Source organism: Pelecanus crispus, chromosome 3, assembly GCF_030463565.1.
Source record: "Pelecanus crispus isolate bPelCri1 chromosome 3, bPelCri1.pri, whole genome shotgun sequence".
NCBI lineage: Eukaryota > Metazoa > Chordata > Aves > Pelecaniformes > Pelecanidae > Pelecanus > Pelecanus crispus.
In genome coordinates this window covers 72191303-72204735 of record NC_134645.1, presented here as the reverse complement: position 1 = coordinate 72204735, position 13433 = coordinate 72191303, and the positions used below count along the sequence as shown (strand labels likewise).

At 37.6% G+C, this 13433-nt stretch overlaps 1 protein-coding gene across 3 annotated transcripts in view; it reads left to right on the top strand.

The window, feature by feature from the left end:
* TRMT11 (tRNA methyltransferase 11) overlaps nucleotides 1-11216 on the top strand; it is a 28644-nt gene extending 17428 nt beyond the window's left edge. For all 3 annotated transcript variants that reach the window (XM_075707577.1, XM_075707574.1, XM_075707575.1), the window contains 2 exons: nucleotides 3005-3125; nucleotides 10647-11216. In XM_075707577.1, coding sequence (XP_075563692.1) covers nucleotides 3005-3125; nucleotides 10647-10778 — 253 coding nt within the window. In that variant the 3' untranslated portion in view covers nucleotides 10779-11216. The remainder of the gene's footprint in view (nucleotides 1-3004; nucleotides 3126-10646) is intronic.
* Nucleotides 11217-13433: the final 2217 nt, after the last annotated feature.

Below are 13433 nucleotides of genomic sequence, written 5' to 3'. Positions count from 1 at the left end.
TCTTGGCTCTTTGGGGTTTGGCACTGCTAATTTGCCTTTCTTCTGAGAAATCAAAAGTCAAGTGACCGAGAGGTGGCAGTGAGAGGCAGGAAGCGTAGGGGAGCAGCCCTGTTAGGGACGAGAGAGGCCAGCAGAGACTGTAGGATGCTGTCTGCTCAGTCGTGCAGCCTGGGATTAGAACTGGGTTTAAAAGGAAAGATGTCTGTTTGCATACCTTACTTCAGCATCTCTTAGAAAATGTTTTGAGGGGTTTTTTTTTGGCTGTTTCCCACCCACCCCCCTTTTCCAAAACCGTTTCCTAGTAAAATGGGGAGTTGATGTACAGTAGCTGTTTCTAAGTATCTTCCAGATGTAGTTGTGCTCTGAAGGTAGCTTCTACAATGTCCTATATTTCTATGTACAGTCAAACTATACTGAAATATAAAGTGGTTGTTGTCCCTGGTTTTACCATGGAAATGGCTTGTGACAGTCCTACATTTAATTATCACATGCTGTTTTGAAAATTTGGAAATCAAAAGGAGCCATTTCTGTTACATGCTTCCGTAACAGAAGACTGCACTTAGTAACTTGCATTTTTTTTTTAAAATGATAGAATTGGTATCTTAGGCTTTTTTTCTTGTAAGACTATTCACAAACAAGACAACGAATGCCATTAACAGTATTATAGTGAATCGTTCAAAATGTCTGTCTATACATGTTTAACCCTGACAGACCATGTGTGGTTGTGAATTCTTAGATTTCCATGTCAATAAACTGTTTGAAATTACTGAGTTTATTCTGTTTGTCAAGATACCAGAGCTTTTTGTCTGTTCGTTGAATATTGGTAAGAGCATGCTTCCTCAGTACGGCGGTATTAGATAACTATGAACTGCACACGCTGGTTCTACTTTAGTTGCTGTTTTGGGGAGGTTGGCTCTCTCTCTCTCTCTAGTTGGGTTGCCTCTTAAAAAGTAAATTTGCACATACTGCTATGAATTGACTTTATGCAATGAAGGTTGAAATACTGAAGTCGCTATATTAGCACAGAATATTAGTATAGTCATTTTATTTTCAGCTGTAATGATGAACACAGGAACAAACATTAAAGCAAGTATGTGGGGGGAAGATAAGATGCTCTCTACTAATATGTTGTGCTATCAAATATCCCTTGGCAACACCTGCCATTGGTTCTTGTGTTATTTGAGAGCCTTGTGTATTTCCTTCCATTAAAAACAAAAGTGGGTTAAAATGGATGGCTGTTAAAACCACTGCTACTGAATTTCTTACGTGATAACGTTCTGAGTTTTACCTGAAAGAATGTATAAATATATGCATTAATGCTAGCAGACAAGACTTTTTAACAAAGTGATAATTATCTCTCCCTCTGCAAGATAGCACCTCACTCCAAAGTTTGCTCTTTCAGTCTGACATTGAAATCGTTGTTGAGTCTGAATTCTTTTAATTCCTTTGCAGTCACGCTTTTATGTGGTTATGAAGAGAAACTTTTAAGATGTGTCAGAGTGCCTACCTTTGTAAGAAAGAGAGGCAGTTTGGTGGTACTAGATGCATCAAAAATCTTGTGTAATAGAAAAAACAATTGAGAAATAATTTGATTCTCCTTTGTCAGAAGTACGTTCTGACTTCACCTAGCAGAAGTGGTGACTTGATTTCACACATGAGAAGTGACTGAAATGTTGTTTTGCGGTCTGGAAGTTTTGGAACAATGCAAAGAGGCAGTACTATTTGTGTTTTTTCCTATTTACAAGCCGGTATTTGGTATTGTCTTACTTGTTTAACAGCTCACTATTATCTTTAAGAAATGTCAAGATTTTCCATCAGCACCTAGATGGATCCTGTTTCGAGTTGTGTTGGATTTGACTTCCCTTTCTCCCAGAACCGTACATTTACTTTGTAAAGTGCATTCAGAAAACCCACTTCTTTACGGGAAAAATATGAAGCTCCTCCTTTGTATCTTTTAAGTTCAGGTGATAGGTGTGAAAGTTGTTTAGTTCTGCTTTTTAATGTCTGACTTCTGTTGACCCCTAAGCATTGGGGAATCACGAGAGCAAGCATTTTATATGAAATCAGTCACTGACAATACCATATACCATTTTCTGTATTATGTTGTAGTAACTATTACAGGAAAGCTTATTACAAAAACTAAGACTAAATGGCTGATCTATATTTCAGTATATAGGAAGGATGTCTGATCTCATATTTATCTTATTAGCTAGGTCAATAGTTCTTGCTTGTCTAATCACATGCAAAGCTCTCAAATCCTTAAATTCCTCTTTCAGCATTTGGAGAAATAGCAGGATTGAAAGCAATCCAGAGAAAGCCGCTTCTATAGAAAATAGTATGCTTATGAGATGGGGGCATTTAAAAGACTGTAATTGCTTGCTTTTATAGATAGCATTTAAATGCAAGCCAGTGTTGCTAACATCTGATGTTAAGAGATAACAGATTTTTTTTTTCTTCCCTTTAGAAAAAGTAATTACAATGTGATACATATGTAACACCAAATTCTGAAGTGCAGGAATGTCAGTGTCTAACAAGAGCTGGTTTAATACGATTTGGAATTGAAGTGCAATAGTCTCTGTTTAGGGAGCCAGAGTTAAATCTCTTGTCCTGCAACTTTATATATGTTGACCGTGGAATACATTTTTAAAATCACAGCTCCTGACTGGATAAGTTATTGCTCCTGATTGGCTGAGATATTTTCTACTTGAAAGGATACAGGCAGGCCTGTGTGCATACATTAACATGTAAATACATGTAGAAAATGTGTGTGTGGGTCTCTTTACTGTGAGTTTTTAATTTATTCTACACATTTTATGTCACAAGATGATTGGAATATATGATGTAAAACTCTGAAGCACCAATACCTGAATTTCTTTAATCAGATTAAAATGCATAGCAACTTTCTAGTGTAAGCTGTTTTGTGAGGAATCTGTATGAATTTTGTTTCAGATGCAAGTGTTCCAGTTCATGAGCTTACAGGTCTATGAATGTTTACTTCTTCCAGATATACAGAAGAGATCATTCCCCGCCACCCATGCCTGAAACTTATTAGCAACTGTGAGCAGATGCTTTCCAGCCACACATCAAGGCGCCTGATAACCATGGAAAAGGTGAAAGAATTCAAGGTAAGCTTGAATTCTTGATTATATTGTGTAAAGTAGTAGCTATTGCATTCATGAAAAGTTTGTGCTATTCAGCATTTGATCCTTATTTCTGTCACACTTGCTTTTTTTTTTTTATGATGAGAGTTAGAGCTTTTGTAAAATTGCCACACATTTCTTCACAATAAATTTGGTGATGATTTTAGGGAACATTCTGGTTTTGGTCTTTTCCTTTTTCTCCTCAGTTTTTGATAAACTTTTCATCCTGAGCAAGCTGGTTAATAGTGTGAAAGAGATCTTTGAACTTATGGTTACTTGTTAAAGTTGCATATGCTTTTCTTGGAAAACTGAACTCTGTGAATCCCATCCTCAGGGATGCCTAGATGCCTAAGTTCCCATTGATTCCAAAGTGTAATTTGATGCCCAAGTAAATACTAAATACCTTTGTGGGTCTTGCAGTACAGGTAAACCGTATTCAATTGTTACTTCATTTTTAGTGTGGTACTTTTTTAGCGTTTGAAATAATATTGTAGCTCTGACAAAAGTACAATGAAGCACATTGGCTTTTTTTGGTTTGGGACATGCTAAGTGCCTCTCCTGAGGCATTGAGACCAAGGAATGTTGTATTTGGGTCTCCTTTCCGTTCTTGCTGCTTCTCTCACCTAATACTGTTAAAAGAGACGCTAAACAAAGGCGAAGCAAATTCTTAATGAAAGCATGCACAAACAGTGAGCAAGTGTTTTTAGTACATTCCTTGTCAGTTGGAAGAGCTATTTTAAATGACAGGAGACACAGTCAGACTGCTGTGTCTGCATGGTGCTTGCACTAATAACACAGCAGGGTTTCAGTACTGCATTCATAATGCTAATGGTGACTGAGATTCTCAAGCAACACCTGAAATTTTTTAAAACACTGTATGTGGAGTTCAGAGCCAGAGCTGCCAACTTCACCAGTAGCGAACCAAGAAGGTAAATTATGAAAGTTTTTGACATGTATGTCTCGGGGTGTTAATGGAGGTTTTCTGCAGCAGTTTTGTTACTGCCAGTGCTGTAGGATAACATGTTCTAATTTAAAAAAAATACATCCACCCTTCTGCAAATAGACTTTCATCATTTGTTACTCTTTTTTTGTGCATCACCTGTTCTTCAGTACATGCTTTGACAGCTTCATGTCTGGAAATGTTTAGCTCTAAGCACCTGAGCCTAGTTGGCAGGCATACTGCTTAGATAAATCTGTGCAGGTGCATACACTCAGGACTCCAGATGTCTTTTAGATAATTTCAAGATACCAGAACCCATGTACTATTTCTGATGATGCAAAATTTGTCCAAATAACAAAATACATATTGACTCTTTAGCTAGTGGCTGCTTGGTTTAGGGTCTTGCTCTTTGGTGTCTAACTATCTAAGATTTCCCCACCCCAGTGTCCCTTACCTGGAACATGTTTTTTCCTGTCTTGATATCCTGAACAACCCTTGAATTGGATACTTCTGACTCACCAGATATGATCATAAAATTCAATACTTGGAGCTTTGGCTGTTTTTCTTTTTCCCAAATGAAGGAGTGAATTTTTATGAATATACGAGCATTTATGTTTCCAGACAGTTTCTGTCCGCTTTACTAAACTGGTTTGTAACAGGCACTCACAAATGCCTTTTAATTCAGCTTAGTGTAGTACTTGCAAGTGGCTAAGAAGTTTTACAAATCATGTAGTGTCATTATGCAGTCCCTCGGTTTCCCCACTGTTTGCCACCAATAATGAACTGCAGATTTCACAACACATTTGATTTCACTATTAACACTCTAAACTCTTAACCGGAGATTAATTCAGTCAGTTACTGAATGTGAAACTGGTGGTGCGATTTGATTGTGCTTGTAATATAAAGGAGCCCAAAGTGAATATAAAAAATGAGTATGTCTGGTTGAAGTATTGATCTATCACAATTAGTCATACGCATGAAGATCATGAACGTTGGATTAAAAACATCACAAAAGGTGGTATAGAACTCACTGTCTTGTAAGCATCCAGTCTGTTCTATTTAAGTTTACGATGAAATCGTGCCAACTGGAAAGGATTTCTTACTGAACACAGTGTTGATATGAATAGACTTTTCCAGCTCCATATGAGCAGAAGAGTTGTTTGTTTTTTAACATATAAGGCTTTTTTTGGACAGCCACGGTGGTCATTAGTAACTCCCCTCCTCCCCAGTCTTAAATTATAGTGATAATAATAAAAGTGAATGAAAGCAGTTGTTGTAGAGGGCAGCTAGCGACTTACAGTCTTCTAAAACTCTGAAGGCAGAAGAAGTAGAGAAGTGAAGAACAGGAGTATGGAATGGGAGAGGAACAAAACAGAAGTGGTACAAGGTGAGAGCTTACTAGCCTGATGTATTACTTTTTCCTGTGGACATTAGTGTCCCTTCTTCTGGTATTAAATGGATATGGATCTCCCCAATATCTCTCTAAACATGAAATAAAACTTTCTATTTGATATTATAGCAGGCAGGACTGTGTGTAAGTCTCCCTTCATTGAACTGTAAAGGGAGTTTTTTTTCTGAAGCAGTAAAAACACCAGTTCAGCTCTCCAAAGACTGTAGGCATTCATATGTAAGAACTGAAGTACAGTGATAGTGGAAGAATAAGAAGCTGCTGGCAGAGTAGATTCGTGTTGTAATGTCTGTCGACTGTGATCTAGTAGGAATCCAGTCTGTGCTTTAGGTCAGAGGAGGTTTGAACCAATTCTTCCAGCCCGAATCAAGTGAAAATGTACCTTCCATTGTGCCAGTTTATTTTTCAAAAGCCTTAAAAAATATAGGCTGAAAGGTCTCAGTCTGTGCCACCTGTATTTGAATTGTCATCGTTATTTTTTATTTAAATGTCAAATAACTGGTAAGTGGTTAATCAGTAGGGAAATTGGAGTATAAAAACTTACAGCATTATTACCACAAGGGTTTTTGGGAATCTAAATCTGGTGATCAACCAACTGTTTTCAGAAGGGGTGGACTTACTAACAGTGTTTAACGGTAGGGTTGTTTGGTGTTCCCTGTCTTTAGAACAGTATGTCTAGCTTTCTGTTTTCTGAGGCGTGTTGGTTTCCCTATGCTGAATTATTTCAGCTGTTACTGAAGTACTTGTTTCATTCCCTGCTGGCTGTCTTACAGAAATATATGGTATCTATTTGGCTGCTAAATGCTATCTAGTTCTGAAGTTTCTAATCAGGACTTCTTAAAAAAAAAAAAAAAATTGGAGGAGCGATCTGTAATTGACAAGGGCTAAAACAGACAGCTAGAAATTATGTAGCAAGATGAAACAGAAAACTTGACTAAAGGACAAACTGTGAGCGTATGACTGCCCATGAAAGGACTCTGAAGCATCGTGCATGCAAATCCATCATGCTGAATGGGCCCAGCATTTCCACATCACATGGTCACTCCAGAGTCGTTACTGGTGTAGAATTTTTCCTATTGAATTTAGCAGTGCCTGTTCCTGTTGTCTCTGATTTGGAAACTGCTCACTGTTGTTTATAGCTGTATAACATGCGTACAAGCTGTTTCGATAGCTACTGTCCAGCACCAGATGTAGAGTGGTAGGAAGCTGTGATAAGGCTAGGAATATTTTTTTAAACAAAAACTGAATGTGGGTAATTACCCTGGGCTGAACTGAGGCATGCTAGATTCATAAAAACCTTTAGCATATCACTTAATATTTGCCAAGGTTTAAAGAAAAACAAAGCTTTCTTGTTATCTTTAAGCTTCCTCCTCTTTCTTCCACCTCTTTCATTATTTATTGGAGATCTGTAACACCTTTTTTAGTTTTGTCTTTAGAACAAATAGGGGTTGAATTGAAAACTCTAATTAGCTAAAAGCACTTCGGTAGCATGCACTTCGACACGAGCTTTGTTGGTTTTCAGTTGTCACAGAAGTCATCGTAAAACATTTCAGAGCAAAAGTTTTATGTGATAACTGTTGTTTGTAATTAGTCTGCTGTTTTGAGAACTTAAATTATTCAAAGTGAGAACCAAGGATGTTGATAAAGAATGACCAGGGATTAACAAACATCTTCAGTTCTGAGCTTTACAAATAAAGGAAGAAGTCTTGGTCGTCTTGGTAGTGCTGGCAGACTGGGGAAAGAGCTGACTTAGGGCCAAGTAGGCTGATCATTGCTGATCAGTCTTGGAAATGATTTCTTGGGAAGTCTCACTGTTTTGTGTTGAATAACCAATTACAAACTTTATGCCCTGAAAACTATGTACAGTTGTTTCAAAGGAAATAAGTGAAAAAAGCTACTCATCCCTAGTTGCAGCTGTGTATCACAAGCACTACTCCTTACTCCTTTTCCAGTATGTCATGTCAAGAGGAGGAAAGAGACTGTCTGCCTCTAACCACTGTGGTTCAACTCCATTCCCTGAATTTAAACTTTTTTTTAAAAAAAAAAAAAAGCAAGAGAAAGGAAAAAAAACATCCATGTTAATTGCACTGGACAGTTAATGCAGTTGAGGGAGAGTTGACACTGCCACTGACACCCTCCATAAGAGAGCTGCTCTTACTGCAAAACATTCCTGTCAGATATTTAAAGTGCATATTCTACCAATTCATGCTACTCAAGATAGAGCTTAACTGAGGATGTTTGACTGGCTTCCTTAGTGAAACAAGCTGGTGCCTGGTGCCCAGGCAAATTCTAGTGCAAATAGTCACACAAATTGTTTCATGAAGATTATTTCTGACATTTTATTCTTATTTCTGTAGAGTTAAATGCAGCCTATCCCTAGTGTTCAGATTGTCCCCATTCAGCTCCCTGTGTAGATATAAAATACTCTAAGTTAGAATTTGTTCAGAAATCATTAATCTCTAAAATCCAAGAATTCCTTTTACTTTGATCAGTTCTCATGTTGCTCATAAAACTGTTTTGACTAGTAAATGTCAACAGTGAGTGGCATCTCCAGGTAGTTCAGGATTTCTTCTTTTCCTTTTTTAAGAAGCAATTCCCAATCTGTTGTTTTTCTTTAAAGCAATTACCATCTTTATTGGGCACTCAGGTCTGTACAAGGGAAAGGTAGGGAATGGAAGCTCTTAAGCTGGAATTATTGTGATGTGGGCCAGGAGCTTCCTTTGTAAGGTCTTCCAAGAAATCCTTGCCTGAGTGCAGATCTCCTCTCATCTAGAGAGCAATGGTTTATATAGCTTTTGATGAGACCTGGATTTACAAAATGGATTCTGCTGTGGAGTGATGCACCAAACCTGTTTCCATTTGATGAATGCAGATGCTCCTCTTACAGCTGTGTTTAACTTGAAGTTTGTTCTCTTACATATCGTATCCTCTCTTTGCCCTAACCAGCTTGGGGGTAGAGGGGGGTAGTTCCTTTCTTCCTTCCTCCCTTCACCCTGAATCAGCATTTTGTTACTTAAGGAATCAAGATGAATGGTGTACAGATGCATGACCTCTTAGAGGCTGTGGGGATTAATTTTTATGTTAAAATATTGTTGTCCCAAATATCTTTATCCTTCAGGGTAATATATCCCATCCATTTCTCAAAATAATCGAATTATGTAGAATTATCATTAAAACACATCCCAAAGGTAAAAAAATACATGTTTAGGTCAAAGAAGGATTTCTGACCTGCAAATTCAGGGGAAGAATAAGTGCTCTTTTTGTCAGAGTGGTCCTGTATAAGAGACCTGGCAAAGTGAGTACAGGCTGACTGTGAGAAGAGCGTGTCTTAAATCTTGTTTCCTGTCTGCCTACAGTAATTTTTTTTTTTTTTTTCCCCATGGACATGTTAAAAGCCTGTTGATTATCAGCCTGAGAATGGTCTTGGAGATGGCAGTCTCTCACAGGTGACCAAAAGCCAATAGATAGTATTCTATATACAGTGGGTTGACTGAGGTCATTTTCTCCTGCTATTTTCCAGCAGTGCAGTATTTAAATAGAACTAATTTGCTGCTACTGGTGCACATGCTTTACATGTTAGATATCCACATGGCGCTTAACATTTAACAAGTTAATTTAAGCCAGTGGCATGCTACTGGTATCTGCTAGGATAGTAGATGAGAATGACTTCATGGGAATATCTGATTGTGTCCAGAAGAGGGCACTTGTACATGCACACAAACATCTTGCTGTGTTGAAAAACCTTTTGTTTCACTCCTTTAGAATGTGTATTAGGAAATCCAAAGCAAGATGAGATGTTGATCTTGCTAGGTGAAAGCCTGGAAAGGCTACAAAATAGCTGAAGGGGGAGATTGTCCACTAGGATTCGGTTCATCCTTGCATTGTAATACTTTTAAAGTATGAAAATGTTGACTTAAATCTACTTCCATGTTCCTACTACTTATGCTAAAGCATTCCACCGTAACCTTATTTTCAAATACGAACAAATAACTCTGAACTGTAAACTTAAGTAATGAACTAATCTGTATGTTGCTGCATTGCTTAAAAAATTATAACAATGAGGATGCATTGAGAAGAAACATTTAGTGAAATAGAGGTTTGGTTCTGTTGTGTGCTTGTTTTTATTTTCTCTTTGCAGAGTTCAGTTGCTCTGTGTGAGGCTGCTTATCTCAGGTCCATCTTGCTATTGAGCATAATAAACTGACATCAACCATAAGTGTAAAACTGTTTTTAAAAGTTGCCATCAGTTTTCTTTAGCACTCAGATTAAAGTTTGATGTGCTGTTTATCTTACAGTATTGATAACATTAGTTGATAAGTGTCTTAATTGTATAAAGCCACAGTACACAATGAACTAAACCTTTATATATATAATGGGTCAATTTTCTAAACTACATTCTTGCTGATGACAAATAGGTATTATGTGTAGGGATTTACTGTGTCAACTTTAACTTTCAGAAATACATGTATTCATGCACAAGAAAAAATCCTCTGATGGCAGTTCAGTAACTTTAGGAACTCATTTTAGTCATTTGTGTTCCTCTTCTGTTTGTATCTGCCTTCCACAAACCTCTGAGTGATTGAATTCTCCAGATGGTATTTTTTCTGGAAACTAACCTTTATATTTTCCTTTATAAAAATCTGCGTGGCATAGTGCCTGTGCTCTCATTCATTCATGCAAAGGTTGGATTCTGGTGATGTTAGCTGAGATATTTCCAGTGATGCAGCACGGTTAAAACTGCAAATGTCTGGTACTGACAACTTGCATCGTTTGCTGCGCAGAGCAGAATAATGAAAATTTGAATGAGTACATTAAAAAAAAAAAAGACCCACAACAAAAAACCCTTGTCTGCTTACATCTTGTATTTGTTCAATGCCAAATGAGAATACATTGCATATGGATTTTCATTTATGTTAAATGTTAAGCCTTTGCAGTAGTATGTGTATGTTCTTGTTAATCCTAATGGAAACCTTAGCATTCTATTTTTGAAATTCTTTACTCAATCTAGTGGCTTAAATGTTTGCCATTGAATTGTAAAAAAACACAACAACTTTACTCTTGCTTGTAATTGTTTGAAAAAGTCTGGAGGAAAACCAGTGCCAACACATGCTGAACATACTACCGTAAAATCTAATGCTTGCATTTTGATACCATACAGGATCAAGATCAGAATTCTTACCTGTTGGATGGTCAATATATGCCATACAGGGGACACAATTCTTTCCGTGAGAAGTATTTCAGTGGTGTGACAAAGAGGATTGCCAAGGAAGAAAAAGACAATCAGAAGTAAAATAGAATATAAACAGATTAAAAAATGAGGAAAGAATGAAGATCGTGGTTTTTTGTAAGGACATCTGGATATGAACATTCATTTGGATGCTTCAGAAAAATAAATACTGCTTTTAATTTTAAAACAAGATGAAACCCACAACACAGGTTGAGAGCAGTTCTTTTTAATTAGCTTTGTTTATAGCAGATTTTATTGTACAAGTTTTTTGAGTCTTATTTAATTTATATTTGTACTTTCAAGTAGTAATGATGATTGACTAAAACCGTTGTTATTGTTCTTTCACCATTAATGTTTACAAAAAAGTAGTAGTATTATTTGGCTTCTTAAACTGTGAACATCTGGCTGTTTTAGAAACACGTGGTGGTGATCAAGGATTGCTTATTAAGAAGATCATTTTTTTTTGTTTTTTTTTTTGTAAATGGTATACAATAAAACAAAAGATTGTTGTGAGTTTTTTTTAATTGTTGCATGCAATAACTGCTCATATGAATTCCAGTTGCTCTGGCTGAGGCCAGCAGTGTTTAAAACAAACAGAAAACACAAAGAAACAAACGCGCATGCGCATGCACATGCACACACCCCCCCCAAAAGCCTCTGTGACCTGACAAACTCTGGAGAGCCTATTAAACCCTGTGAAGCCTGTCCACATCTGAAGCTCATCTGTACCTTGGATTTGCTTTTGCATTCCTAAACCTTGACTCTTGGTCAAGCCAACTGTCTGCAATTTTTGGTTCAGAAACTGATAGTTAAAGCAGTAACAACAACAGCATAAAATCAGTAATGGTTCCCTAATGGTATTAAGCCTAATCAAATCTTTGAAATTGAAGCTGTATTTGTTAAAGGGCAAACTTTGCTGAATCCACACCATGTCCATCATGAAAATACCTCATTTGAAAACCACTAAGCCCATTAATTCAGGATGTCAATGGCTCTTCTCATTTTGGTGGTCAAATATGGTCAAATACTCTTCAGCAGGGTGTTGGGGAATGTATCTACTTGCTCCAGCCAGAGAAAGCCTTGCTTCTCAACTTGCTGCAAGTCACCAACTGTGGTCATGTTACAGTCTTTGTAGATTATAATCTTTAAGTGCCTCTCCAAAAAAATCAATGATACCTAGGCAGGCACGAGTCACTGTGCATATCTGATCGAGTTCATTAACTGAATTTGCTGTTCTGTGTGTTGTGGTCCTCAGCTGCAGCAGGGAGAGCTCACATGACAACTTTGTCTGACCTTCTGGATCTAATCTGTGATGTGTTAGGAAGTTCTGAAATAGTGATTTATTTTCTGTATTTCCATTATAAATCACTTTGTTTTGAGACTTTTAATGTCAGCCATATAAAAGTTGTTCTGGGCTAAACTTGGAGCAAGATCAAAGCTCAGAAAATTTTTCAAAAGCAGAATTTGAATTGATCACTTTCAAATATTACATAAAAAATTACCTGTCTTCATATAACTTCTGACTTCAATTTTAGCATTACAATTTGGCATTCAGCTTTTATTACTTTACAAATTAAAATTACTTTCTGTTCTTCATAGGCAAGGAATTTTTCTAGATGGATTTATTATGCATTTATAACTTCATTTTCATAAAAGTTACCCTACATAGACATGATCTAAATGATTATACAAGATGTAAGGTAGTGGCAAATCTGGCTCTGTCTGTTCAAAGAGAATGATTTAGTTTATTTCTCCTCTGCCAGGTCCAACTTTTAGTCCATTCAGCAGTGGTGGTGTGGCCTCTGTTTAGCAGTTCATACATAACAGCTCTATCATTACTGAAGAATACCATTTTGAGCAGAAAATCTAAGTGTATTTGGGGTACTGCATCAAGAGCCGCTAATCAAAAATAGTTTAGAATTGAAATCAGATGTTCAAGCTCTGCTGATCCCCAACTTTAAAGCTATCATTTGGAAATATTTCTGATCTCTACATTTCTCCTCACTTAATGTGCGTGCTCCAGCCTCTTGTACGCGCAGACTTGCAAAGCGGAGGCGTTTATAGCTGTAGAGCTGTGACACAGTCCTTGCGCTCGCTCTAGCAAAGGACTGACAGGCGGGTGAGTTATCCTTTCGGCAGGATTTGGCCATTGATGGCCGCGGTTTCTGGCGCTTTTGTTCAATCTGGTTCCATTCAGTCTCTTTCCGTGAAGTTCCAGTTTCCTGTCCCTGGCAGGGAGGGTCAGTTCACGAGCCCGCGCTGAACTCATGCCGTTGTCATTCTCTCCTTTAGGGTGGTTTGTGCCATTTTCCAGTTTTGAAAAATAAACGTTATTTTTGGAGCGCTTTGTTGCACTGCGGCAAATTGGGTGGAGGGAGGAGCTGAAAACAGCTGCGAGGTCATATGGGCAGAGGCTGTCTCTTGCTGTAGGGGGCAATTTGTTGAGGCAACAAAGGGAAAGAGCCCCCTCTTTCCATGGAACCCCTTTACCTGGTGGTGGTGGTGCTCCTGGCTGCCAAGCCTCCCATGTATCTATGGGAAGAGGAAGCGGAGAAGTAGCAGAAATAGATTTTCTCTGCATTAATTGTGTGTCCTACCTGCTATCTCTAATGCTTTTTTTAAATTGGTGGCCAGTTTGAACAAGTTTGACAGAAGGTCAAGGTTTGATGAAGTCTTAGAGATAACAGGGAGCTACAAATTTTGTTGAAATAGGCAGAG